Here is a 26,378-nt window from a genome sequence, read left to right as displayed (position 1 = left end):
AATTAAAGTGAAACTTGAATGGGGAGGGTAATAAAGTTTCCAATAGTGTACAAATATGTAAAAATCATACGAAGAAACTTTACTCTTGAAGCCCATACGAAGTGGATTTGTACGTTACAGTGATTGTAGGAATTGATTAATTATCCTTAAATCTTAAAAATGTATATAATTGGTAATTTTGTATATAGGAGGTAATTAAAGTGAAACTTGAATGGGGAGGGTAATAAAATTTCCAATAGTGTACAAATATGTAAAAATCATACGAAGAAACTTTACTCTTGAAGCCCATCGCTACCTAAAAGTGCCCTAAAGTACGGAAAATACTTGTAAGCGAACCTATTTTGTTTTATCAAATAAAACAGTTTAACTTAAAAAATTACCTACACATTTTCCGAGTAAAATTCAATTTAGCCCCTTAACCTTAAAGGGTTAGGAAACAATACTGTTTTTACCTTTTGAATGGGAAAGAGAAAGAGACCCCTTTATAGCAATATTTAGAAAAGTCTTTTCCTCTTTAGAATATGTAAATAACTCCTATTTATTAGATATAAGCTGCTCAACCGTTTGCATAAACATACACTCAAATAATATACCTATTTGTTTGCGCAACGAATACAACTAAGACAAAATACAGAAAATAAAATGTTCTTATGGAGAATCAAACTCAAAACCTTAGCTGGTTAAGTAGGAGCTCTAACCAACTAAGCTATGAGCGGTCGTTGATCTTTGCTTTCTTATCAAAATAATTAATCTCGTATTTAATGGATTTGATATAAAATTCAAATATAGCTACAAATGGTAAATTTGCTAAAAATATCTACGAATGATAAATATAATATAAATGTTTCATGTGTTGCGTAATTTTCCCATCTAATGCAATGCCTCTGGATGAGCTAAAAGTAGCCACATTGCCATTTGATGGTCGCTAATGAGGACCTTAGTATTATACCCGCAACAACAATTACTTGCAACAAAATAAATGTAGCCAGAGTCCGAGCAATAAAATTTACTTGCAACAGAATAAATATAGCCATACATTAATTGGTTTAATGCAAATACAACTGTAAAAATTTTCCGTCAAAGCATTTCCTCAAAATCTTATTCAGTATGGTTGTGTTTCTACCACTAGTCCTAACATGACTGACTTATTATTCGGAAACAATTTAATTTTAAATTTCTTATTTTATTCTTAATAACTTTAAATTTCTTATTTTAAAAATAAAGTATATATATATATATATATATATATATATATATATATATATATATATATATATATATATTTTCAACTTTTATATATTTTACTTAAAGGGCGTTCATCAAAGACAATATAAAAGGGTCAAAAAAATTAAACTAGAAATAAACTCACTTTCAATAAACATTCAATAAAATTGGAACATGATAATACTTCCTCATCAGCCTCTTATTTTACCATGATACTCTTCTTGCTACTAAGAAAAAATTCACCAAAGAGTCTCAGGTAACAATAGAATAATTAAAATTGTCTATAATCCTAATTTAAAATGAACTCTAACTACTAAAGAAACAAATCAAAGAAATTAAAATTGTGCATTATGTCTAAGGACATTTAGGACCTCCTTCCAATTGATTCCCTCCGTTATGAGTTGGGCTAAGTAAGGAGTGTTGTGGAGTATCACTATTGCTTCCTGGTCATTGATTGGCATTGTGAAAGAGATTGCATGTCCCATTAGACCTAACTCCATCCACGAGGCATGTTGGTAGTCCTGTGCTTGTAGAGGTTGGGCATAGACAATCTGAGGGTTCTCTAGTGGGTGTAAGGGTGGAAGGTTTTCCATTGTTAGTGGTATGTGTTGTAGAAGGATTTGAATTAGACGGTTTCTTCTTTTTAGGGTTGATGGAAGTCTTGGCATCTTTAATGGGGGGGGGGGTAGAATATTTAATAAGCTTGTGGCAGGCATGGGATTGATGCTACTTGAGGAGTGGGAGGGATTGAGCGAGAGGGTAATGATTGAGCTTTCTAAGTACATGGCTTTTGGTTGCTCAATGTCTAGTTTTATAGGAAGAGCCTTAGCATCCTTTTCGTCTTCTAAGGTAATGGACATTTGGTTGCTTTTGTTTTCCTTGGTTGCCATTTGGCTAACATGCGCTAGAGGGGGGATATTGCCATATCTAGGGAGTAGATTTTGTTCATTCCCTTCGGTTAACTTAAGATTATGGCTAGATTTTTGTTTAAGAGTGTTAATAAGTATAGTAGGGTTATAATTATTAGAAGGGTTAGTTTTATCTGTTTGGGTGTCATTTTGCATGGCACCGTTTTTATCTATTTTGTTTACCTTAGTAAAGGCCACGTTAGAGTCCAGCATGTTAATATCTTTGTTTTGAGTGGCCAAGTGTTCACTTTTATGGCTATTAGTGGTTTTTAATAGGTTATTAAAATTATCATTAGTGGTTTCTTGTAAAACCGTTTGCTTAGTGTTTAGGAGAGAAAAATGGTTTTTAATAGGAATAGTGGTTTGTTCCTTAACTTTATTGGTCAGATTATTAGCATTTGCAGGTGGTATGGAGTTGATGGGATCTTTAGACTTGTATTGTAATATTTGGCTATCCAAATACTTATCTGTATTGGCATTAAACAGCTTGACAGAGATACCTGGGCCATTGGAGTTTTTGGTTGGATTATTGATGAAATGAGAAGTATTTTTTACTCCTTACTTTCTTCCTTTATGGAAGGAGAGTGTTTTCCATTCTGCTTCTAGATCTTCTATTATTGTAGTAGGTTATTGTTCCTTTATTGGATGTTTAATATCCTTGCTTGTTTTATGTATATAACCACACTGTCCCTGTGTGTGTCCAAATCTGTCACACTTTTTACAAAGGAAATTTTCACCCTCATAATGAATATATTGTTTATGGTGGCCAACATATAGGAAAGGTTGAACTGGAATTTCTAGAGGGATTTCCACACAAATTCTTGCATAGCGACCCCTTAGTGTTGTTGATGTACAAATATCAATTTTAAGTAGAAGTCCTATTGCATTTCCAATCTTCTCAAGGATCTTGCCATCATAAAATTCTGTTGGCAATTGAGGGAGCCTAATTCATATTGCCGAGGTAGTTAACTTTTCATTTGTAGCCACAAAATTTGGTTTCCATCTTGAAATGGATAGAAAGTGGTCATTGCTGAACCATAGTCCTTGATGGATAGCTTTATCCATATTTTCCTTTTTTTTGAATTTTATTATATAGTAATCCTATCCAAGATCAATTAATGAGAATTCTTCTGTTGGCTTCCATAACTCTTGGATCTTTTTCTTTAAATAATGGTGTAGCATGCATTTCCCCACCAGCTTAATTATGATAGAGCATTTCCATGGCTCATAAATTCGTTGTCTATCTTCTTCGGTTAGAGATATTCTTTTAATGCCTCTTACATTGAAGTTTGATGCATGATCGAACTCTTCCTCTTCTAGGGAGGTTGTTGTTAGGTCTGTGTCAGCCTGGTCCAGATTTGGGGTGGAAGTCATTTGGCTAGAGGCAGTTAACATATCCTTGAATGAGGATTTGTTCTTCCATTCATTTTGAGTGGGTTTCTCATGAACAATATCTAGGGGTTTGGATGGAATATTGGTTTCAGCTTCATAGGGTTGAGGATTCATGGTAGGGAACTTGAGAGTTGTTCAATTAGAGTAGTGTTACTTTCGGTCTCTTTAGCCGCGTCACATCAAAATTATTTAATGGGTCCTTGTTGTATATATATATACACACACACAATTTTTGCCGAGGCTAATGAGTTCCGATGACCCTCCTACTCCTCATGTAGTCGGAAGTATAATTCTTTATATTTTGCGATATATATATATATATATATATTTAATTGGGCGTTCTTGAAAGACGACATATAAAGAGGGAAAAGGAACTAAGTTAGAAAAAAACTGATCACTTGCAATAAAAATTCAATAAAACTAGAACATGTTAATGCTTCTTCATCAGTCTCTTATTTTACCATAATACTCTTTTTGCTACTAATAAAAAATTCACCAAAGAGTCTTAGGGAACAATAGAATAATTAAAATTGTATATAATCCTAATTAAGAATTAACTCTAACTACTATAGAAGATTGTGCAATATATCTAAGGACATTTGGGACCTCCTTCCTTAGTCTTCCAATTGTGGTAACAAAGACATGTTTCTTTGTTGCTATAAGTTCCAGGAGGCACACACAAGCACTTTGCACAACATTTTTTACACAAAAATAAGTATGGCTTTTTGTGTGAATAACGCTTTCTTGCATGGTGAATTGAGAAGTTTATATGAAGTTCCCAGCAGGGGTTGAACCCCATTGATTAAGGAAATCTATGTATGGGCTTCGTCAAGCATCCAGACAATGGTACGCATGACTTACAGCAGTCCTGAATTTCAAGGAATTTTCTCATTCGTTGAATGATTATTCTTTATTTTTTAAAAGGTCGGAATCCTCTATATCTATTGTGGTTGTGTATGTAGACGACATTCTATTGACAGGGAATGACATGGATGAATTACATGAATTAAAGATGTTTCTAGATTAAGAATTCAAAATAAAAGATCTCGGGGACTTACATTTCTTCCTTGGTATGGAAGTTCTTCGTGAGGCAACCGGATTGATTCTTTGTCAGAGGAAATTTACTCCAGGTTTGCTAGAGGAATTTGATTCTCTGCATTGCTCCCCTGTTTCCTCTCATCTTGATCCCACTGTCAAATTGCTTGCCAAAACAGGGGAATCCCTTCTTTCTCCAACTTTGTACAAGCATCTTTCGGGTAAATTGAACTATTTAACTCATACTTGACCAGATCTTTGTTTTGCAGTACATTATTTGAGTCAATGCAGGATCCAAGAAAGCCCCATTTGCATGTTGCTCTTCATATCCTACGGTATATGTTGAAAGACCTAGGTTTGGGGATTTTCATGACAGCCTCCCCGTCATTTCAACTCATCGCTTTTTGCAACTTAGATTGGGGAACTTGTACAAAAACAAGGAAATCAATGAGTGGTTTCTTCATTTCATTTAGAGGGTCTCCAATTTCATGGAAATCGAAGAAGCAGACTTCCATTTCTCTCAGCTCAGCAGAAGTGGAATACCGTTCTATGCGGCGTGTAATAGCAGAATTGACATGGTTAGTACGCCTCTTTAAAGATCTGTCTATCCCCATTTCTTTGCCAATACCACTCCATTCCGACAGTCAAGCAGCGATTCATATCACTAAAAATCCCGTCTTTCATGAACGAACTAAACACATAGAAATTGATTGTCATTTCGTGAGACAACAATTTCTTGCTGGCTTGATTTCTCTTTCATTTGTTCGATCTTCTTCTCAGCTGGTAGATTTGTTCACTAAACCGTTAACTGGACCTTCTCACCACAATTTATTGGGCAAGTTGGGTGTTCTTTCATCCTCCTCCAACTTGAAAAGGGGTGTTGGAGATGGTGGTTCTAATGGTGGTAGTGGTATTTCTCTCGAAGGTTCCACTGTGGTTCAAGGTGGTTAGTTCTCGTATGTTTATCTGATGTGTTTGTTTGGTCTCATTATTAGATGTGTTTATCAGACATATATCAAGTACAAATATTGGGCTAAAACTTCAACTGACTACTTGGGCTCAAAGCTTCAGATATACTTGTTGGGCTCTACATGTTTTGGGCCTGTTTAGAAGAATTGTATTGAGTAGGGGTTTTTTATTAGCTGTAAATATTGATTCCATGTTTCTTAGTTTGTTATAAGAGTGCAAATAGAATAGGGACAAGTGGATAGGTTAGTTATACATAGATTCCATTCTTTCTTGTTTATATAGGGCACTGTACAAATTACATGAATCCAATATACACAAAAAACTTTTTCTACAAGTTTTTCTTTCAATTCTGTGAGTTTCTACCACTAGTCCTAACATCAGTTACTTATTATTCGGAAACAATTTAATTCTAAATTTCTCACTTTATTCTTAATAACTTTAAATTTCTTATTTTAAAAATAAAGTATAATTTTTTTTTTTTTTGCAATCTATTTATATATTTTACTTAAAAGGCATTCGTCAAAGACAAAATAAAAAGGAGAAAAAAATTTAAGCTAGAAATAAACTCACTTTCAATAAACATTCAATAAATTGGAACATGATAATACTTCTTCATCAGTCTCTTATTTTACCATAATACTCTATTTGCTACTAAGAAAAAATTCACCAAAGAGTCTTAGGTAACAATAGAATAATTAAAATTATATATAATCCTAATTAAGAATTAACTCTAACTACTATAGAAGATTGTGCAATATGACTAAGGACATTTGGGACCTCCTTCCTTAGTCTTCCAATTGTTGTAACAAGGACATGTTTCTTTGTTGCCATAAGTTCCAGGAGGTACACACAAGCACTTTGCACAACATTTTTTACAGAAAAATAAGCATGGCTTTTTGTGTGACGTTGCTGAGCATCTGTACGTACACTTCGGTTCGCAATCTGTTATAACACAACATATAAAACTAAAGTTACATAATATTATTATTTCCTATCTATCCAGCGGCAGAGTCAGAATTTTTATTAAGAAGTGTCAAAATATAAAAAAAATACACACACAAAAAAGTCAGGAAATCAACATATAGTAATATATATAAATATATAAGAAAAATTACCGAGCTACACAACATAAATATACACCCCTTGGGATAAGGAGGCTCCGTCACTCTATACCGTTTATCTTCACCTTACATTACAAGTCTTATTTAATTAATATTTCATTAATTAGAACAATAAGGATAGATCTAGAGAAAAATAATAATTCTTCGTTTTTTTTTACAAGAAAAATTAAATACAAATTTAATATGACTTCCTTCTCACAATGTATGTGTGTATTTTTTTTTCACCATGTAATTTTTCTACTATCTTATAAGTGAGAGTTAGCAGAGAGCTCTCCGTCAACATATGTCTGCTTGTTGACGAGGGTAGTTTTGGTAATTTAAGTTGAGTTCGTTATTCTAATTGGTCGACATAAAATGTTATTGTAGCAGCTTTGGTTATCTTTCTTTGTGCTGACATTTTAGCCCTGAACAGTGGACCTCATCTGCACTTCTTAGTCATCACACTTCATTATGTATTTGCTTTTATGGTGGACACATGGTTATAGTGATAGAATTATCTTCTCTCTTGCCTATTATCTACTCTCTCTATTTCTAACTAATGTTTTATTGCTACTTTAATAATGAAAATAAATTTCCTTACTGAAATAAATGATATGTTGCAAATCTATAACTATAAAAGATTAACCAATGTTATTAAACATTCATAAATCACAATCCCTTTTTGTAGCTTATTTATAATTAGCTTAGCAGACATCACAAATCTTTCAGTATTTACTAATTAAAAAAAAATAATGCTTAATCATAAATTTATTTAAAAATTTATAACAAATTTTAAAAACTAAACTTTAGATGGAAAATTTCAAGAGAAACATACAAATTACATGAGAAGAAAAACTAGACTTTAGATGGAAAATTTCAAGGGAAATATACAAATTATGTGAGTAACTAACAATATTAAAAACATTTAAAACTAAACTCTAAATAAATATTTTAATATATAGATTTTTTCCACTGCTAGGCGTTGGATTAAAGAAAGTGTAATCTTAGGGTTCATTTAGTTCACAAACAAATTATATTGAGATTATACTACATGAGTCTCATTTGTATTTTTCAGTTTAATTAGTAAACTAACACTTTCTTATTAGTACTTTTTTTTCAATTCCAATGCTATATAGGATTCATAATATCAAAGTAGACAAAGAAAATTCACATGTAACTACTACAGAATTCTCTATCTGTTTTGAACATTGAAAAAACTAAAGATGCTTGTCATGTTACTCATTTCCTTCAGTCTAATTGTTTGAGGATAAATTATTAAAGTCAATAACGAAATGCATACATCTTTACTTTTTCTCGAAAATAAAATTTATAAATCTCAAAGTGAAGATTTAAAGGATCACTTAGTTAAATAATTCTTACATTAATGCTATTAATTAGTTAACTTTTTTAATTATATATGTCAAAACTTTAACCGGTACTTTTTGAATAAAGACAACATTACTGGAGAACCTAGGCACAATTATTTTGAATAACTACATATAGATAAAAATTTACTCATGCTATAAATAGGACTCAATCATGTGAGCTCTTTCTGAAGTTGGAGTCAAATAAATATAAAGGTTGGCCTTATTATATATAAAAAAAAAGAAACAAATCATTTTAAGCATGTCTTTAATGCAATGAACATTTAAGTCATTTAATATATATTTTATAATTTAATATGAGAAGTACTTGAAAAGAAGCTTACAAAGAATATTATGAACATCAAAAAATAACAAAACCACGTCCAATATGTGAATTACTTTGTAAGTAATATTAGGAAAAAACAAATAATATGCACCAATTAGGCCTGAGCTAATATAAGTGTCTTGAACAAGTGACACTTATAACTTCTTTAATGACACAATCATCTATGTATGCATAATTCTTTTAATGCTTCGGGAAGAAAGAATTAAAACTTAATAAAGACCTAGCTCGATAATCAAGCAATAAAATTAGATATAACCTCTCACATCAATGCTACTAATCCAATTGGTCTTGTCAGGAGTACGAGTTATTTTATTTCTGTCTAACAAAATCAATTTATATTATTATTTTTCGCATAACTATCTTTGAACTAAATGACCTCTAATGAGTTGTTTGATATGAGGTACAAGAAGGTATAAGGGTAGTATAAAAATTTAATACCACTTTAATACTTTATTTGGTTAGCAAACCGGGTATAAATTATTCCGGTGTTAATTTTAACACCGGGATAATTTATACCTTATAGAAGGTGGGGTAATTAACATCAGTACAACTTATACCTTCTTTGTAGAAATTATGCAATTGTCATTGTTAATATAACATACCAAACAATGAATAAACAACAACCCCACATAACTTATCCCAATATAACTTATACCGGCATAACTTATACCGGTATAAATCATATTCCAACCAAACGACCCCTAAATATATAGTGGCGATATAGTAGTTTATAGAAGCCTATGAAAAAGTTACTACACTATAACTTTAAAAGTTTAATATAATTAGGATTTGTTGATTCATTCCCCAATTTTCTTCGATGGTTGATTTTGAGACTCAAATTATACCCGGCGTATCTATAAATAAAGAAGCTTATTTTGATTTATAAAAAGTTTACATAAGAGAAAATGGAAGATGTTACCAGGATAATAAAAGTGTTGAACTCATAAAACACTATTATAGCCAAAATTAAAAATTCAAATTGTGTTAAAGCTAAACATAACGTATAAGTATATTTGAAGGATTAAAATTTATATTGGAATATAGGTGCTTATAGTTTGAAGTTAAAATGTAGGGTGTAAAATTTAATGTAACATTTAAAATTAAAATTAGAGTTTAAAATTTAAAAATTAACGTTTAAGGCTCATCATTAGAATGCAGGACTTTGACTTTTGCATTTTTATTTAGTTGAGAAGGATAATCTAGGGGTTGAGTTGAGTTTTTTGCCCCCCTTAATTAATTATATGTTTCTTACACTTTTCACTTAAAGTGTTGCTGTAAGCATCTGATAATAATTAATGCTGGGTCTTTCGCACTGGGGCATGACTAAAACTGAATTTGCGCAGAAAAATCCAAACTTTTAAAATAGTTCTACACCCATTGTCACAAACAAATGACAAAAGAAGAACAAAATGGAAATCTACAAACCAAAAGGTTAAAAAGTGGCACTTCCCCGAGGAGGAAAAGAACCCTTTTGTTAATTAGTTTAACGGTAAAGCTGAAGAAAAAGAAGAAATAGAGAAACTATATACCTTCAGGACGGAGTTTCTTATAACCCTGCTCAAATGAAGAAGGAAACAAGTTTTAGATTAACACGGTGTTAATCAAGATCCTAAATTGATTAATTTTAATAATATATACCAATATTGTTTACCTCAACCACATTGGAGAAAGTGGTCAATATCAAGAACATTGACAAAAGCAGCAACAACTTAGCACTGTAAGCCATATCTCTTCAAAGGATTGACTATATTGCAGTGAATAAAACAGAAGATCTAAGCAGGAAAGAGGAGATATTTGTGAAGTTGAAAGAGTAAATTGTGTATATTTATAGAGGGTTTTCCTAGGGACGAAAAAGAGAAAATATTGGCGATATTTAGGGTCAATTGGTAAGATAAGTCCATCTTAGAGATCATGAAAAAGTAATATCTACATGCCTTTTCCGTTACAGCTTGTCTAGATGCTATTACATGTCGTTTTTAATAATGTATCGTATTATATTATAGTGTATTGTACGCTCGGATAGATAGTATAGTTTGTCATCGTTTCATGATGTCACGCACCAACTATATGAAGAATAAACTTGCAACATTACTAAGAAAAAATAGGGTATGGAGTAGAATTATTAAATAAAAAAGTAGGGTAAGAGATAAAATATGATTATTTAATAATAAGGAAGGGCAAGATGAGAGAAAAAAGCAATGTAATGATGCCACCACACCAAATCCATCGTTCCATGAAGTGGCACTTTTCCTCGTTGCGTAACGACGGGTTTATCAATACGATACAATAAAATTGAAGTAACAATCAAAACAAACATTGCATTTTGTGAGCATGTGATTTTTGCTTCACGGGAAATTACTCCAAAAGAAATTAAAAATAAAAAAATAAAAAAAAAGTTACGTTCGGATATAATTTTTGAGAATTTGCGTGACATTTTGGTAATTATTTTTGTCCGTAAATGTTTACCTTGTTTTAGTTATTTAAAAATACAAAAAAATATAGGTCGCATGCATACTTAGGATTTAATTGTGCATTTAGGAATCAGTTAAACCATAATCTTGGTTTGTAAGGCGGAAATCACACAAAATATGCATTTTTATTCTAATTGTCGTCATCATGTGATTTTTTTTAAACGTTTTAATTTGTGTGTTAATTATTGTTGAATGTTAATTAATACTTGTGTAGTTTAATTTTGGTTTTAATTTAATTAGGAATTTTTGTTTAAATTAAAAGAATGGAAGGGAAGGAAAATATCGGATTTGCGCCAAAATCCGTTTGAAAACCAGGCCCAATTCGTTACACTGACCCGGTCCACGACCTGGGTTCCCAAACGACGTCATTTAGACGTATTTGATCTAAGCCGTTCATCTCACTTCATCTAACGGCTCTAGGCTTGCCCCAGATACCCGACCCACTGGTACCCGGATCGACCCAATCCCCACAGGGACCAAAACGACGTCGTCCCTTTTAAGTAGAAAGATCAAGACCGTTGATCATCGATGATCCAACGGCCAAGATCAAACTACTCCTCCCCGTATATAAGCCTGCCCCCTTCACCCCGCGCCCTAAGTCAGACCCCCCCTCCCTCATCTTCGTCTCCCTCACCAGACCCAAACCCCACGAAACCCTAGCGCTGCCCCCCTTTCCCTTCACCGTAAACCCGGCGGCAACAATGCCGGTGACCCCCAGACTAACACCCCTAGGCCACCTCAACCCCCTGAACAAGGATCTGTTACCCCCTTGCCTCGAATTATTCCCCATCGCCTTGAATGTTCGTTTGAAGGTTCGAGCAAAACCCCGATCTACACCAACCTACCCCAGATTCACACCAGCCGTTACCCTAGCCTCACTCGTGACCAAACCAAGCTTGGTTTGGTCCGAATCTTCCCACAAATCCCAAAACCCCAAATCTGACTGTTCGAACCCTAGAACACAAGAACTGTGGGAATCCGGTCAGTTTAAACGAAGGGTTGGGGTCTAATAGACCTTAATCGAAGTGTTCTCGTCTGAGAACACCTCGATTAAAGTCTGTTCGACCCCAAAATGGGCAAATCCAGTCAAAGCTGGGGTCGTCTGTTGTTAAGCTTTCAGAGTGAGTTTCTTTTTTCTTTTCTACAGCATGTTTAATTAATTTGTTTGATATTTCTGACATGTTCTTTCAATCCCCCCCGTCTTCATGAGACCCTTTTATTTGGTCGAGTTTTTCTCTGTTTTTACTGATTGGGTGTATGTGTGTAAACTATACAATCGACTGAAAATGAATTTGGTCGATTAATTAGTTCCGGGTTTAACTTTGTTTTGTCAGTGCAATTTGAACCCCATGTTAATACTGTTCGACTTGGATTCATTTGCTATTGATTGTGCGTATTGTAATTCACATAGTCGATTCGATATACGTCGTCGATTAGCTTTAGTTTGGAATGATAGTAATCTGACCCATGCTGTTTAAATTCTTGCTAAGGCATTATTTGAATCAGTTGAGAATTGATTACAATTATTTGTTAATCTTTTAGTTGAGTCAGAAATCATTTAAGGATTGTTTATAGCTGCAGTTTAATATGGATTTAGTTTGAATTGATGACATGTTTACTCATTTTGAGTTTGGACAGCATGTGCATTATAGTCCTTTAATGAATTAAAGCAAATTTGACAGCATGTGCTGTCAGGACATACTCATGCTGCCCATATTTGCTTAATTTAATAAAGATAGACCACTTTAACAATGAAAAAGGGGGCTGTCAGGGGAATCTCATGGGAGGGGCTTTTTATTTTAATCTATTTAATGGAAAAACAGGAGGAGAACATGGGAGGGGGTTCAGTTGTTTAACAGGTTATTTGAATGGGCTGATGCTTGGCTATAAAAACAGAAGGTTTCCATTAGTTTAAAGGGGAGTTCAGAGAAAACAGAGAAAAAGAAAATCCTGGCTGCTTCATTGAAACTGAAAATTCTGTTTTTTCCTCACCATTTTCTCTGTCGGAAATTAGCATTAACACTGCTATTTGTTTTGTCAAAACTTAGGTTCCTCCCTTTGAGTGTCTGAAAATCAGAAACTGTGTTCCATTATTGTGTCGGATTCACCTATTACCTGTTGATTAACATTGGAATTTCCTGGGTCTCAACTGAGCCTTTTTGAGTCTTTTACCTGGATATTGGGTACTGTTTCATTGAGTTAATGCTGGTCTATTCTGCATGGGGGTGCTACTGCTGTTGTATTTGTTGTTGTTGCTGCTATTCTTTGTTACTGCTGCTGACTTCTCCACCTTCTTCTTCTTCTTTGCATTTCAACATCCAGGTACACACCAGAATTTCACATTGTTGTAACAGTGAAAGCATGAAATGAAAGATGCGAAGATGTTTAATCATTTGCTGCAGTAATTACAGCTTTTGTTAAATGTTGTTAGATTTGTGTAACTTGCTAGGTTGTAACTCAATAGCATAATACAGTAGGTAGTTTTTGTACTTAATTGAAGCTTAGTCTGTTTAAGTATTGTGATTTACAGTTGTTTGGTTATACGAATGATATAATCATGCAATTTGTGGAATGCACGAGTAGTTGGCATATTGATAACTAGATTTCCTTTCAGCTATATGTTGTATGTATAGGGTAGAATGCTTTAACCTTGCCGAATACAATGTAGTTTTAATCTTTTGAGTTTTAACTTTATCGGGTCCCGTTAGGCAGTTTATAGGACCATGTTCGAATCCCATTAGTAGCAGCTTCTAGTAGTTAATTCTATCAATCTAGTTAAATAAGTTAGCTTAAATTCAAACTCGAAGGATGTTTAGCGTGAGCTTAGCATGCTATTTACCTTGTATGCAATTTCTTTTATCAAATTAAAAGCATGTTCAATAAGGTACAAAAATTCCCCGCTTCGCAGATAATTAATAAGAACCCGGAGTTGGCCAAGCATGTAATTTAATTAGCATGTATTTTCTTTCTTCCATTTTTAGAGACAAACATAATAGAAAAATGTAGTCGTTGTAGGTTTATCCTTTCAAAATGAGACGAGCCTCGCCAAGTATAGATGCAAATTGCGGGGCCCTCAACAAATTGGTTGTAATAAATATTTAGATTTCTTGGGATGAGCCGCTTAGTGAACTTCACCGCTTTCCCTAAAGATAATAACGCGTTAGACTCTTTAGGCGCGACTTAATTAAATTACATTCTTAAATTCGGGTGCGCATTTATGTGACCCAAATTCAAATCTCAACGGAGTCGAAATGTGTTAACAACTACGGGTGCATTGATTGTGACGTGGTTCGAGATGCATTTTCACGACGTTGCAATTCTATAAAAAATAAATGATAATAATAAAAGCGGTTTAAACTTAATAAAAGCACATAAGTCACAACATGTATTTAAATCAGATATTTAGCCATTATAACAATTTAAGCGACCGTGCTAGAACCACGGGATTCGGGGGTGCCTAACACCTTCCCTCGGGTCAACAGAATTCCTTACTTAGAATTTCTGGTTCGCAGACTTCATTTGGAAAGTCAAATATTTTCCTCGATTTGGGATTCAAGATAAACCGGTGACTTGGGACACCAAAAGCCAAACTTTTCCCAAGTGGCGACTCTGAATTAAATAAATAATTCCATTTCGAATATTGTCACTTAAATTGGAAAAAAACTCCCTCGCGCATTTACCCTTCGGGGCAAGCGCGCAAAAAGGTGGCGTGACACATTTAAAGTAACAATACGATACAATACGGTAATTAGCAACCATCCAAAGAAGCTATTACTTCTCATAATTCGTTAAATTCTTAAACACAAAAACCACAGTAAAAGTCCAACTAATATTTCAGAACTATATTTCCACTGGAACAGGCAGGGGTAAGATCTCGTACACACTACCCTCCCCAAACCTCGCTTGTGGGACTATACTGGGTATGTTGTTGTTGTATACTTTCACAGGACCATTTTTTGGAGGAATATGAGCCCGTTTGGCTTAGCTGATTTAGAGTAGCTGATAAGCATTAGGTGTTGAAAAGCACTTTTAAGTGCTGAAACTGATTTAAAAATAAGCAGTTATGTATTTGGATAAAAGTGCTGAAATTAATAATAATCAGGTGAAGAACTAGGTATACAAAGAGTTTTGTTTTAAAAATAAGTATTTTAGGGATAGAATAGTAAATATTTTGGTCAAACCTAAAGTGCTTATAAGCTAAAATTTGATAAGTTGGGGGAGACCAACTTATGACTTTTGGCTTATTTTTGGCTTATAAGCACTTTTAATTTTGCCAAACTCGTAGATAAACCAAAAAGTACTTATAAGCCAGTTTGACCAGCTTATAAGCTTAGTCAAACACCCTCTGTACCTCTTTTATGAATTGAAATGAGTATAGAACAACTCTTCAAACTGGTGCGCAACCTGATCAACGCGAATTATAACGGGATACAAATAAAAAGAAGACAAACTTCCAACAACTACCAACCTAGCCAACAGCAAGAACAACTGGTTTATGAAGTTGGCACACTTCATATTTCAGCCATGCTCTAAAAATGACAGTGTCCTCTGGGAAAATTGATCAAAAGTAAAGAGAAGAAAAGATTCATTGATGTTGATGGTACGACCGGCGGGTGCCCCAATAACCAGCATACTATCCAAGAAACTGCGCAGTTTAAAATCGTTCCTTTCAGTTACCTGTTTACCTGAGGTACAGAACGAATGGCTGGGACCTATATTCATAAGATTGGGACCTCTGCACTTTCCTCCCTACTCTAGAACTACACAAATAGGGACAACTGCATATTTCTAATACATAACATAATCAGTTCACATTGATACAATTGTTTCTCTGCGTTCTGTTACTAAAAGTGATCAGAAATGCATTCTCTTTTTTCATTTTTGATAAAGAATAATACTAATGTTCTGTTCTTCTCCTAATTTCTACAGGTTAGCCAAACCTAGCAAGAAAACCTCCCATCAACTTGTATCTCAGTTGGACAATGAATTGCTGCAAAAATATTCAGGGCGGGAGGGAGGGCCTCATGTCATTATGTTTTGCTGCCAATGCCACATACCAACATTTGAAAGTGATACATGATATAATCGCTAGCCTACAGGCCCTACACGACGACATCATAGCATCCTATGAGCACACACTGCGTGTAACTGTCTTTTCAAATTTACAGAATCTTGTGTCTCTATTATGCAATCAATCACATGATGTAAAGCATCGCAATCACAAAACTCCACTTAGACATGGTAGGTTTTTGCATTCCCTTTAAACATGTTTGTAAATTGATACCTTTAGCAGTTGCCTACGGATATCAATGGATCAAATGCAGGATTTAAATAGTCACAAGCCAGAAGACTCCCATATATGTCAAGGAAATATCTTCTTTGCTAACATTTTACAAAATTTCTTCAACAAAAAGTAGTAATACTACAATATGGGAAAAACTTCTAAGGATATCTAATCTAAACTCAGACTAAAAAAAGTTAGCAGAAAATTCCATATACAAGTAATACATTTACTCATTAACTTTGAAGAGATTGCTCGAGCACCAACCTCAAACGACGCGCCAATACATCCAACTCTGCAACTCTTTGTTCCTTCCACCTCTCCTCAAACTTGTCCAAATTTTCCTCTTTCAAAAAACCACCATTCTTATAATCTTTCAAACACTCATCAAACACATCCATCACCACTTTTGCAGCAATCTCCCCAATACCACATCCTATCCCAACCCGAACCGGACCATCCAAACAACTACACCTGACTTGTTTATCCCCCACATCCCCGCTTTCGAATACCACATTCACCTCACTCAACTTTCCATCTTCATCACAAAACTCACCAATTTCATCATTGTTCTCATTATTTACCTCTCCCACTTCAACATTCTCCTTACTCACTGAAACTCCGTCATGGGTCGGGTCTTTCCCTGTTATTCTATTACTATTCCCAACGGACAAAGGGTCAGTATCCATTGAGAGTTTGTCTTGGTAAGGAACTGTACCATCTTGATTCGGGTCTTGGCCTGAACCCTTGTTCCGGTCAGGGCCTGAAACATAAGGAGCATTGGGCAAAAAGCTCCCTTGGCCCGGGCCTGTATCATATTGATTGAGGCCTTGACCCGGGCCAGGAGCAGAAGGGATGGTGGGCAAAAGGCTAACTTTAACACCAACCAAGTTGGATTTTTTCGACTTGCCAGCGTTAAACGGCGACGTATGAGCAAAATCAGGGTGCCAAAGCTGTCTCGAAAGATCATACAAAGCACGATCATGTGGCGACAACAATGACATATCTAACCCTTTGGACAGACGAGAATAAATCACCCAAAACTTCTTCCTCAACCTACGTAATTTCTCAGAAAGTTGAGATTTCGTATAAGGCTGCGACATGGTATTTGAAAACCGAGTATAAAAAATATTAAGATCACGAGGGAATAAGAGGGAACCATCATCAAGAAGACCTTGTAAAAACCGGATCTCATCCGGTTCAGTCCAAATTCGGTGGAATTTAAATGGTGGCGGTTTTTCCGGGTCCGAACCGGTTGCGGTGGAGGAGATAAATGGGTCGTCGGTTGTTTTGCGTTTGATAGGGAGCTTAGAAGCAGTGTCAGTGGGGGATTGAGAAAGGGGAAGGGTGGAGTCCATGGCTATGAAAAATGTTTAGTTTAATGGGTTGAACAGTTAATTAAGAGATTGATTTTGGATTTAATTTAATTCGATTTGGTTTTTTGGTTATGGCTTGGTTCGAGCGTTACTTTCGGTTTAGGGTGAAGACTTTGTAAAAAGGGAAATACGGATTTTGTTTAATTTTAGTTAATGAATCATGAAACGAGAGGCTAGAGATTTGGAGACATGCTCTTGAGTCTAAAGGTTTCAGGTTGAGTAGGACGAAGACGGAATACCTCGAGCGCAAATTTGGAGTTGAGCCGACGGAAGCGGGAGTTGAAGTGAGGCTTGACTCTCAAGTCATTCCCAAGAGAGGTAGTTTCAAGTACCTTGGATCGGTTATTCAGGGGATCGGGGAGATTGACGAGGATGTCACACACCGTATAGGGGTGGGGTGGATGAAGTGGAGGTTAGCGTCGGGAGTCTTGTGTGACAAGAAAGTGCCACCGTTACTAAAAGGTAAGTTTTATAGAGCAGTGGTTAGGCCTGCCATGTTGTATGGAACTGAATGTTGGCCGGTAAAGAACTCACACATCCAGAAGATGAAAGTAGCAGAGATGAGGATGTTGAGGTGGATGTGCGGGCATACAAGGATGGATAAGATTAGGAATGAAGATATTCGAGAGAAGGTGGGTGTGGCCCCCATGGAGGACAAGATGCGGGAAGTAAGACTCAGATGGTTCGGGCACATTCAGAGGAGGAGCACTGATGCACCGGTGAGGAGGTGTGAGCGACTGGCTGTAGTGGGCACGCGGAGAGGTAGAGGAAGACCTAAGAAGTATTGGGGAGAGGTGATCAGACAGGACATGGCGCGACTTAGGATTACTGAGGACATGGCCCTTGATAGGGAATTATGGAGGTCGAGCATTAAGGTTATAGGTTAGGGGAGAGTGTGAATATTTCTACAGCACAATAGAGGGAGACTATCCAGTTAGGAGTTAGACTAGGAAGGTCATTGGTCGTCTATTGATGCAGGGTTTTCCCTTCTAGTTGTACTATACCAGCCATCTATTTCGTATTTCGTATTTTGTATCCTGTATTTCATATTTCATATCTCTTATATATTCGTATTTTGTATCCTGTATTTCATATTTCATATCTCTTATATGTTGTTGTTGGTATTGTTGTTATTTTTATTACGCATTTTTATGGTACTAATATATCATCTCCTATTGCTTTTTTGAGCCGAGGGTCTCCTGGAAACAGCCTCTCTACCCTTCGGGGTAGGGGTAAGGTCTGCGTACATATTACCCTCCCCAGACCCCACTTGTGGGATTATACTGGGTCGTTGTTGTTGTTGTTTGTTGAATCATGAAACGAATATGGCCATATATATATTTCAATTATGCATAAAAATTGATTTGGACACCATTATTTGTGAATATTGAACTTTGGTTTTTTGAATAATGGTAAAAATTTATTGAAAATATTATTTGAGTAGTATTAAATTTTTTCAAATGAAATAATATCACTCACATAATTTCCATTTTCAAGTGAAACGGCCAAAACACAATTACAACTTTCATTTTTTCCTTACTAAAAAATAAATATCTCCACATGTCCAAATGCCTTGAGAAAAAATATTTGAACTTACTTCTAATTTTTTAATATTATAATTTAAAATTATTTCAGATCGAAATTTCCTTAAGGATTAAATACAAAAATAAAGCAAACATAAGTTTCTATCAAAAAGACGGAATAATATACTAGATCTAAAGTTTAACACAAATTAACTCAATTTGCAGAATAATTTGACCCTTCAGAAAAAAGAAAGGAAAAAAAAAATTCTACTCTCCAACTCCCCTGCCTCGTCCCCAGTTCCACGCCGCCACCTCAGCCAGTCCTCCGTCATCAGCGGCCAGCGCCACCACATACCTCCGTTCCGACCCTTCTTCAGACTATAACAGAAGCCAGTTACCTAGCTATTTTAGCTTCAAATTCCTTCCTATGGTTCAAAAATGAACTTATCACCTCGTATCATTCCCCCTTTAGCTCCCCATTTACTCTTCAAAACTTTCCCTCTCTTAATTCAAACTCGCCACCCTACTTTTTCAACCCTAACTCTTCAAGATTCCTCCAATATAATCACCTCTATATGCAATTCCCTACGCAGAGGTGAAAATTGGGAATACTTAACCAAAAAGTTTCAATCTTTTCACTTCACACCCCCAATTATTCAACAAGTGCTTTTAACCCTCAAAGAACCAAATGATTCCAAAAATGCCCTGAGTTTCTTCCATTGGTCATCAAGAAATTGCAAATTTAAACATGGGGTTTTCACTTATTGCATTACAATTCATATTCTTGCAAAATCTAAGCTTGTCAAAGATGCAAAGGCACTGCTTGAATCTGCTTTGAAAAATGAAAATTTATTTGTTGTTCTTGATTCTTTAATTGGAAGTTATAAGTTAGTTGATTCGTGCCCGTTCGTGTTTGATTTGTTTGTTCAGTGTTGTGCTAAGTTGAGAATGATAGATAAGTGTGTAGATGTTTGTAACTTGTTGGATGAAAATGGATTTATGCTTAGTGTTATTAGTTACAATACTATGCTTCATGTTGTGCAGAAATCGGAAAAGACTAGTATAGTTTGGGGTATTTATGAGTATATGATTGAGAAAAGGATATACCCGAATGAAATGACTACGAGAATTATGATTAGTGCTTTGTGTAAAGAAGGGAAGTTGCAACGATTTTTGGATGTTGTGGAGAGAAGTCATGGAAAAAGATGTCAGCAACCCGGGGTTGTTGTGAATACGTGTTTGATATATGGGATGATTGAGGACGGTAGAATTGAAGGCGGGTTGAGTTTGATGAAGAGAATGTTGCAAAAGAATATGATACTTGATATGATTTCGTGTTCTTTAGTTGTTCTTGCAAAGGTGAAGATGAGAGATTTGGAGTCCGCTTTGGGTGTTTATGATGAAATGCTTAGGCGGGGTTTTGAAGGGAATGCACTAGTGTACGATTCGTTCATTGGGGCGTATTGTGAGGAGAAGCGGATAGATGAAGCAATTAAGCTGATGGATGAAATGGAGTGTTTGCATATGAAACCATTTGGCGAAACATTCAATCATCTGATTAAGGGTTGTTCAGAAGTGGGAAGATTAGAAGAAAGCATGAAATTTTGTGATAAAATGATGGCGAATGGGTTCGTTCCTAGTTGTTTAGCTTTTAACAAACTTGTCGCTAAGCTTTGTGAAAATGGAAGTGCAAAGTCTGCTGATCAGCTATTGACTTCTCTGATGGGTAAGGATTTTGTTCCAGATCAAAGTATCTATACTTACCTCATTGTTGGTTATGCCGACGAAGGTGACATTGAAGGAGCACTTAAGCTTTATTATGAAATGCAGTATAGGTCGATCTCTCCTAATGCTTCTATTTTTGATTCATTGATTATTGCTTTGTGTCAATGTGGGAGATTGAAAGAAGCCGGCGAGTTTTTCTCTTTAATGATTGGTCAATCATTGACACCAAGCATTCATGTTTATAAGAAATTGGTCGCAAGCCACTTGGAGAGGGGCGATGAAACAGGGGCTCATCAGCTGTACAGACAAATACGTAGAGAGATTGGCGACATGCAATAGAGTAGTTTCTGATCTTTCTACTTTACTTGAAATGCAATAGAGCTGTATCAATAAGCAGATTAAAAATAAAATGTTTCTCATAACATTCTTTGTGATGGTATTGGTGAGCTTTGGTTGCCAAGTGGTAACATGATCTTCTCCGCTGTAGGTTGGTTGTTGGTATCATATTGTTTAGTGATGCGATTCATTTCTGAGCGTATAGGAGCCTTTGATAAAAAAAAATGCTTTATCTCAGTGAAGTGCAGCTTCTAGATGAACTTAGACTCTCGGAAAAGAATGATTCAAGCCGTTGGTTTACTACAAGTCGTAAAAGCAAATTTGGAACCAATTCACCACAAAAGAATACGACTGTACTGAGAGGTGCTGATGTTTTAAGTAGAAAGGGTGGTAGTAAAAGGTGAAAATTATTTCAGTATTAAATCAAACTGTTCCTTAACTCTCAGCTGTTGTTTCCCTTGATAGGGGAAAAAATAAGCTGGACGGCAAGGAAAACTTGAGCAAGCTGGCAGAAAATTAACTCCTTCACTGTGTAAGTTGTCTTTACTACTATCTTTTTAAAGTTATCTGATTATCATTATATTCTTTTACTCCTAATATAGTTAGTTGATACAAAGAATATCAATTGCCAAATTTTCTGATGAGCAGTTGATTGCATGGAAACAACATTTATTAGGGATATGCGACTCTTTGGACTAATTCTTTCCTCCCATTTGTTCACTTCACTCTGAGGATTTAAAAAAACAGAAAAAAAGATTCTGAGAAGTTCTTTTTATTGTTGCTATATTTTCACTTCTACTATATAAGGCTTGTACTCTACTATTAGGCATTAGCTAGTAATGGCTCATGATAGGTTGTTATACCCTTGTGCTTCTTTAATATAACTTATTAATATTGGCACAGTGGTTCACACTTTAGTAGTTCAAAGCGGCAGTGATATCAAGTAAGGTGGAGAGTTGTGATTGACCTTCATATAAACCTGATAGGTTGTCGGTTTTGTCCATACTTACTAAACTAGTAGCCAGGTTCATGTGCTTGAAGCTATACTGAAGAAATTTAGTAATATGTTAAGGCCTAAGGGGGTATCCATTTCTGCAAATTGAATATCTTGATTCATACTCGACTAGGGTAATGAAACGTACAACTCCAGATATGACATACTGATCTTGTTCTTATCATGCATGACTTCACATCGTATTGATATGTTAACTTGATCATTAATCACGAGACACAAATTGCTTCGGTTGCTGATATAATCTCCTTGTTTTTTTTTCGCTTCAGTGGGAGCAGAAATGGGTTAACTAAAGCTTGTCGATTTCAAGCAGAAGCAGACTATCTTTCGCATAAAGCAATGGCCAGTCACATTGACTTGAGCTCTTCTGGCACATGGTATTCAGGTCATTCTCTTCTTACCGATAATTTTCCTGCATTTTGGATGATAATAAATAGTTTTTCCACTTCATATGTTGCTTCTGTATCATGAACATATTTTTTTAAATAGAAAAATCACATGTTAAGTTGCAAATGGGAGGTGCAATTGATTTGAATACTCTTAGATGGTTGAATCTGCATTTTCCCCTACATGATATAAGAGAAACTATGGAATAAAACTAAATATTTGTCAATATCATCATCCTCTTCATCTTCTTCTTCTCAGGGTAATCTTTCTTTCTAGATAAATATAGCATATCCAGTTGTCTATATTTTGTGTAAAGATTCTATTATACAATGGTGAAAGGAAGAACTCTAGAGAATGGAATGTAATAAAGTGTAGCAAGTACCCACCCTTTAAGGACTAGAGTACTAGTTCATTAAAAGGAGCAGTCTAGTGTACAAAGCATCTCGTGTTCACGCAGGGCTCGAGAAGGGCCGCACTCCAATGGGTGTGATACTGCTAAATAACTTGGCCCGGGATTTATGCCCGAAATTAGGTTCTAAAGGCACCATTCTCTATGAGAAATTACGACTTGTATCATCAGGATCTTTTGTTTGCTCCGCAAGGTAGTCAGAGCCAGCACTTTTTCAATAAAAAGGCCTGATAGTCTTCAACTGCACATTGGCTTGCATTGATTTGAAACTACTACTATACTAAACCGGCTGAAAGCGGATTTTATTGGGTTAGCTTTTTGGTAGGAAAGGCGGTCACCGGAAGAAATGGGCAAGCTTTTGTCATCCACATCCATCACTGTTAGGGGTAAGCAGTGTATTCTAATGCAAGCGTATTCCTTTTCTTTTTACTATTTTATTATGAAAAGAAATGTATACATGCTGAGCCTAAATTGTAATGCAAATAGGTCGAAATTATCAAAGACATATCCCCCCCCCCCCCTTTTTTTAAATTACTATTTTAATCCATTTTAAGCGCCAAATAGCATAGCCAAAATCTGAAATGCTGAAGTGAACAAAAATATGGAAAAGGTGGATTAGAGCAGCAAATTGCCCTTGTCTTCCCTCTGCCTTTATTCCAAAGGAAGAGCACAAATTTTATCAGAAACAACCTCTATATCTCACATAAGGTAGGGATAAAATCTGCGTATGAAATTTGTCATTATCGTTTATCAATCCAAGCAAAATTCAAACTCCGCTTCAAGTTTGCTAATTATATCAATTATCTCATTTGACGTTCGAGTTTAACTTATGTTTACCGACAGTAATAGTTTTTCAATATTACTAGATCAAGTTTACATGCTATAAAAAAGGGCAATCCGGTGCATGAAGCATCTCGCGTTTACGTAGGGTCCGGGAAAAGCCAAACTCGAAGGGAGCGTAATGTAGGTAGCCTACCGTGATGCAAACATCATCGGTTGATTCCACGATTATCCTTACAACAATTAATTCTCCTAGCAAACCAAATATAATAACTTGAAAATTAAAGTAATTAGTAACCCGCTATTATTAGTTAAAACTTACATTGATAATGTACATATAATTACCAATTTCCTTGAGTCCAATAGGTGCATAAGCATTTGAACCAATCCCCGCACTTACCAATCACAGTAAAAGTTTTTTGATAACGTTGTACACAGTAATTATAACAATTCTGATCGCTAAAACACCATCCATAATCATTATTACCATTAGTTACCAATTCCCAGTCGTGAGCTTCTGTCAAATCTGCGTCCAAAAACAAAGAAAATTAACAAACTAATACACCCTTTTTTCTACCTCAAAATTTTATTTACTTATTTATTTTCATAAGTTCATTAATTTATAATCATTAGTTACCATGACAAGAAAATCAGTAACACCTGTGGACGTGTTTGATGCGGCGCGGAAGTCATGTGCTTTGAGAAGTATTTTTCATGGGAAATATTTTTGTTTTTTTGTTGGTTGGTGAGCGAAAAATATTTTTCATATTCGTCATACAAGCACTAGTAAATGGCTTCCTCGTGAAAATTATTTTTTTGGAAGATATTTTTTTTCGTTTGAAGGGGAACCTTGGAGCAACGGTTAAGTTGTCATTTTGTGACATATAAATCGCGAGTTCTAGTTGTGGAATCAGTCATTGATACTTGCATCAGGATAGGCTGCCTACATCACACCTCCTTGGGGTGCGGCCGTTATTCGAACCTTGCATGAACGCAAGATGTTTTGTGCATCGGACTGCCTTTTTTTTCCTTCATACAAATCACACTAAGAGCTCGTTTGGACATAAAAAATATCACGTTTTTTCGAAAAATTATCACTTTTTTCCGAAATCAGTGTTTGGCTATAAAATTTCAAATTTTCACTTGAAGATGAATTTTGAAATTTTTCGAAAATTTGCAAAACTCCAAAAAGCTGTTTTTCAAAATTTTCACTCAGATCACTCACAAAACTTCAAAAACAACCCAAAATTATATTCATGTCCAAACACAACTCTAGTTTTCAAATATAATTTTCACTTGAAAATGTTTTTCACTTTTTTATGGAATTTTACAATTCTTATGTCCAAACGCCCACTAACTCTTAATATAAAGAATTTTAATAAGTACAATCCATTGGGAAAATTTTCTAATATAAATTACAAGCATAGAACGTGTAACTATCAAAGTTATAAATTTAAGTTCTTTTTTTTTTTTTTTTGGGTACCATTTTCATTTGTGTTGGTCCACCGTTCTCGGTTCTACCTTTTAAAAGTGAGAGTTTTATTTACAATAGGTTCGTAATTAATTTATTATCAATAAAGCTTTGAATTTCTTGTATAGAGAATACATATGTTCTCGTCCCTATAACTCTTGATCCTAGAAAATAGCGGAAAAAAGCAATAAATAATATCCTCATCAGGTATAAAAATTTTGTATGCAGGAAGGATTAAGCACTTGCATTATATAAGGAAATAAATTATGAGCTTTGGTTATAAATGTAATTACTCACCTAGTGATGCAAAGACGAAAATCAAACAGCTCAAAATGACAAAATTCGTGATGTAGACATTATTTCTTCTTCTGATCTTCTATGCAATTTCATGAGAGGATTGAAGGGAATGTTTATAAATGTATTTATATTATAGTATATAAGATGTTTTAAGCTTTAATTTCTCATAGGACCCAAATACTTGCAAATTCAATTCTAATTAATTCTTCTAATCTTCAGTTTCATATTATTTAATGCGACTACACTTTTCATCAGTTTTCAAACAATTAAGATAAATGATTTAATTAAGCTTTCAAGTCGTGTGCGTAAAAATTAGAAGAATAATACAATAATCCTTTCCTATCTATTTTAATTGATTTTTTGGCTGTTTATTTACCTTGTAGCATTAATTAACAATAAAATTAACCATATTAACCTTAATTTTGTTCATTGAAAATATAGCAATATTCCTAGGCTCTTTACTCCGAGGACAACTTTGGAAAAAAGAAGTTAATTCCTTCTTAATATCTAAAAATATCAAATATTGTGAATCACAAGAAAAAGACCCAAAAATCAATTAAAGTGGAGCGGAGGGAGTACCATTTATATATGTGAGTAGGGGGTATACAAAGGAAACCAACAAATTGTACCAACACGATAATCCGAGTCAAATCGAGAAAAAAAACCCGACTATGATTTGGTTTGATTTGGTTTGGTGTTGGAAAAAAAAAAACCGACCATAATGGGTTTGGTTTGGTTTTAACTAAAGAAAGTCAAACCGAAACCAAACCAACCCGACATTACATATATAGATATTTTAGATATATTTATTAATATATAAATATACTTATTGTGATGTAATTTATAAATAAAAATTTGATAATTTTATCTTTTAAGGTATTATTTCAAGATTGGACTTAGAACTTTTGAATGCTCCAATAAGTTTTATAGCCATTAATATTAGTAAATTAAATAATGCTAACAAAAGCCCAA

The 26,378-nt window shown here is 34.8% G+C and overlaps 3 protein-coding genes across 7 annotated transcripts; 1 reads left to right on the top strand and 2 right to left on the bottom strand.

Moving 5' to 3' along the window:
- Window positions 1-6,283: 6,283 nt before the first annotated feature.
- On the bottom strand, window positions 6,284-10,141 carry LOC104244031 (protein RSI-1-like). The gene is made up of 3 exons (XM_009799330.2): window positions 9,990-10,141; window positions 9,868-9,892; window positions 6,284-6,470 (listed from the first exon to the last, which is right to left on the bottom strand). Exons 1-3 carry the CDS (start codon window positions 10,062-10,064, stop codon window positions 6,289-6,291), a joined length of 282 nt encoding a protein of 93 aa, XP_009797632.1. The 5' UTR covers window positions 10,065-10,141; the 3' UTR covers window positions 6,284-6,288.
- A 5,990-nt stretch (window positions 10,142-16,131) lies between these two features.
- LOC104244032 (probable transcription factor At3g04930) lies at window positions 16,132-18,522 on the bottom strand. Its single transcript, XM_009799331.2, has one exon. The coding sequence runs from the start codon at window positions 17,446-17,448 to the stop codon at window positions 16,327-16,329; it is 1,122 nt and encodes a 373-aa protein (XP_009797633.1). The 5' UTR covers window positions 17,449-18,522; the 3' UTR covers window positions 16,132-16,326.
- Window positions 18,523-19,219: 697 nt separating this feature from the next.
- LOC104244033 (pentatricopeptide repeat-containing protein At1g66345, mitochondrial) lies at window positions 19,220-25,427 on the top strand. Of its 5 annotated transcripts, XM_070174276.1 has the most exons (4): window positions 19,220-21,582; window positions 22,332-22,447; window positions 23,173-23,244; window positions 25,338-25,422. In XM_070174276.1, exon 1 carries the CDS (start codon window positions 19,428-19,430, stop codon window positions 21,051-21,053), a length of 1,626 nt encoding a protein of 541 aa, XP_070030377.1. In that variant the 5' UTR covers window positions 19,220-19,427; the 3' UTR covers window positions 21,054-21,582; window positions 22,332-22,447; window positions 23,173-23,244; window positions 25,338-25,422. The 5 variants fall into 5 exon arrangements, with proteins under 5 accessions (XP_070030377.1, XP_070030376.1, XP_070030378.1 ...); XM_070174275.1 differs by having other exon boundaries at window positions 22,332-23,244; window positions 25,338-25,427; XM_070174277.1 differs by lacking the exon at window positions 25,338-25,422 and having other exon boundaries at window positions 19,220-20,715; window positions 21,516-21,582; window positions 22,332-23,367.
- The last annotated feature ends 951 nt before the right edge of the window (window positions 25,428-26,378 follow it).

This window comes from Nicotiana sylvestris, chromosome 5, assembly GCF_000393655.2.
Source record: "Nicotiana sylvestris chromosome 5, ASM39365v2, whole genome shotgun sequence".
NCBI classification, from domain to species: Eukaryota; Viridiplantae; Streptophyta; class Magnoliopsida; order Solanales; family Solanaceae; genus Nicotiana; species Nicotiana sylvestris.
This window is presented reverse-complemented; position numbering and strand designations above follow the sequence as displayed.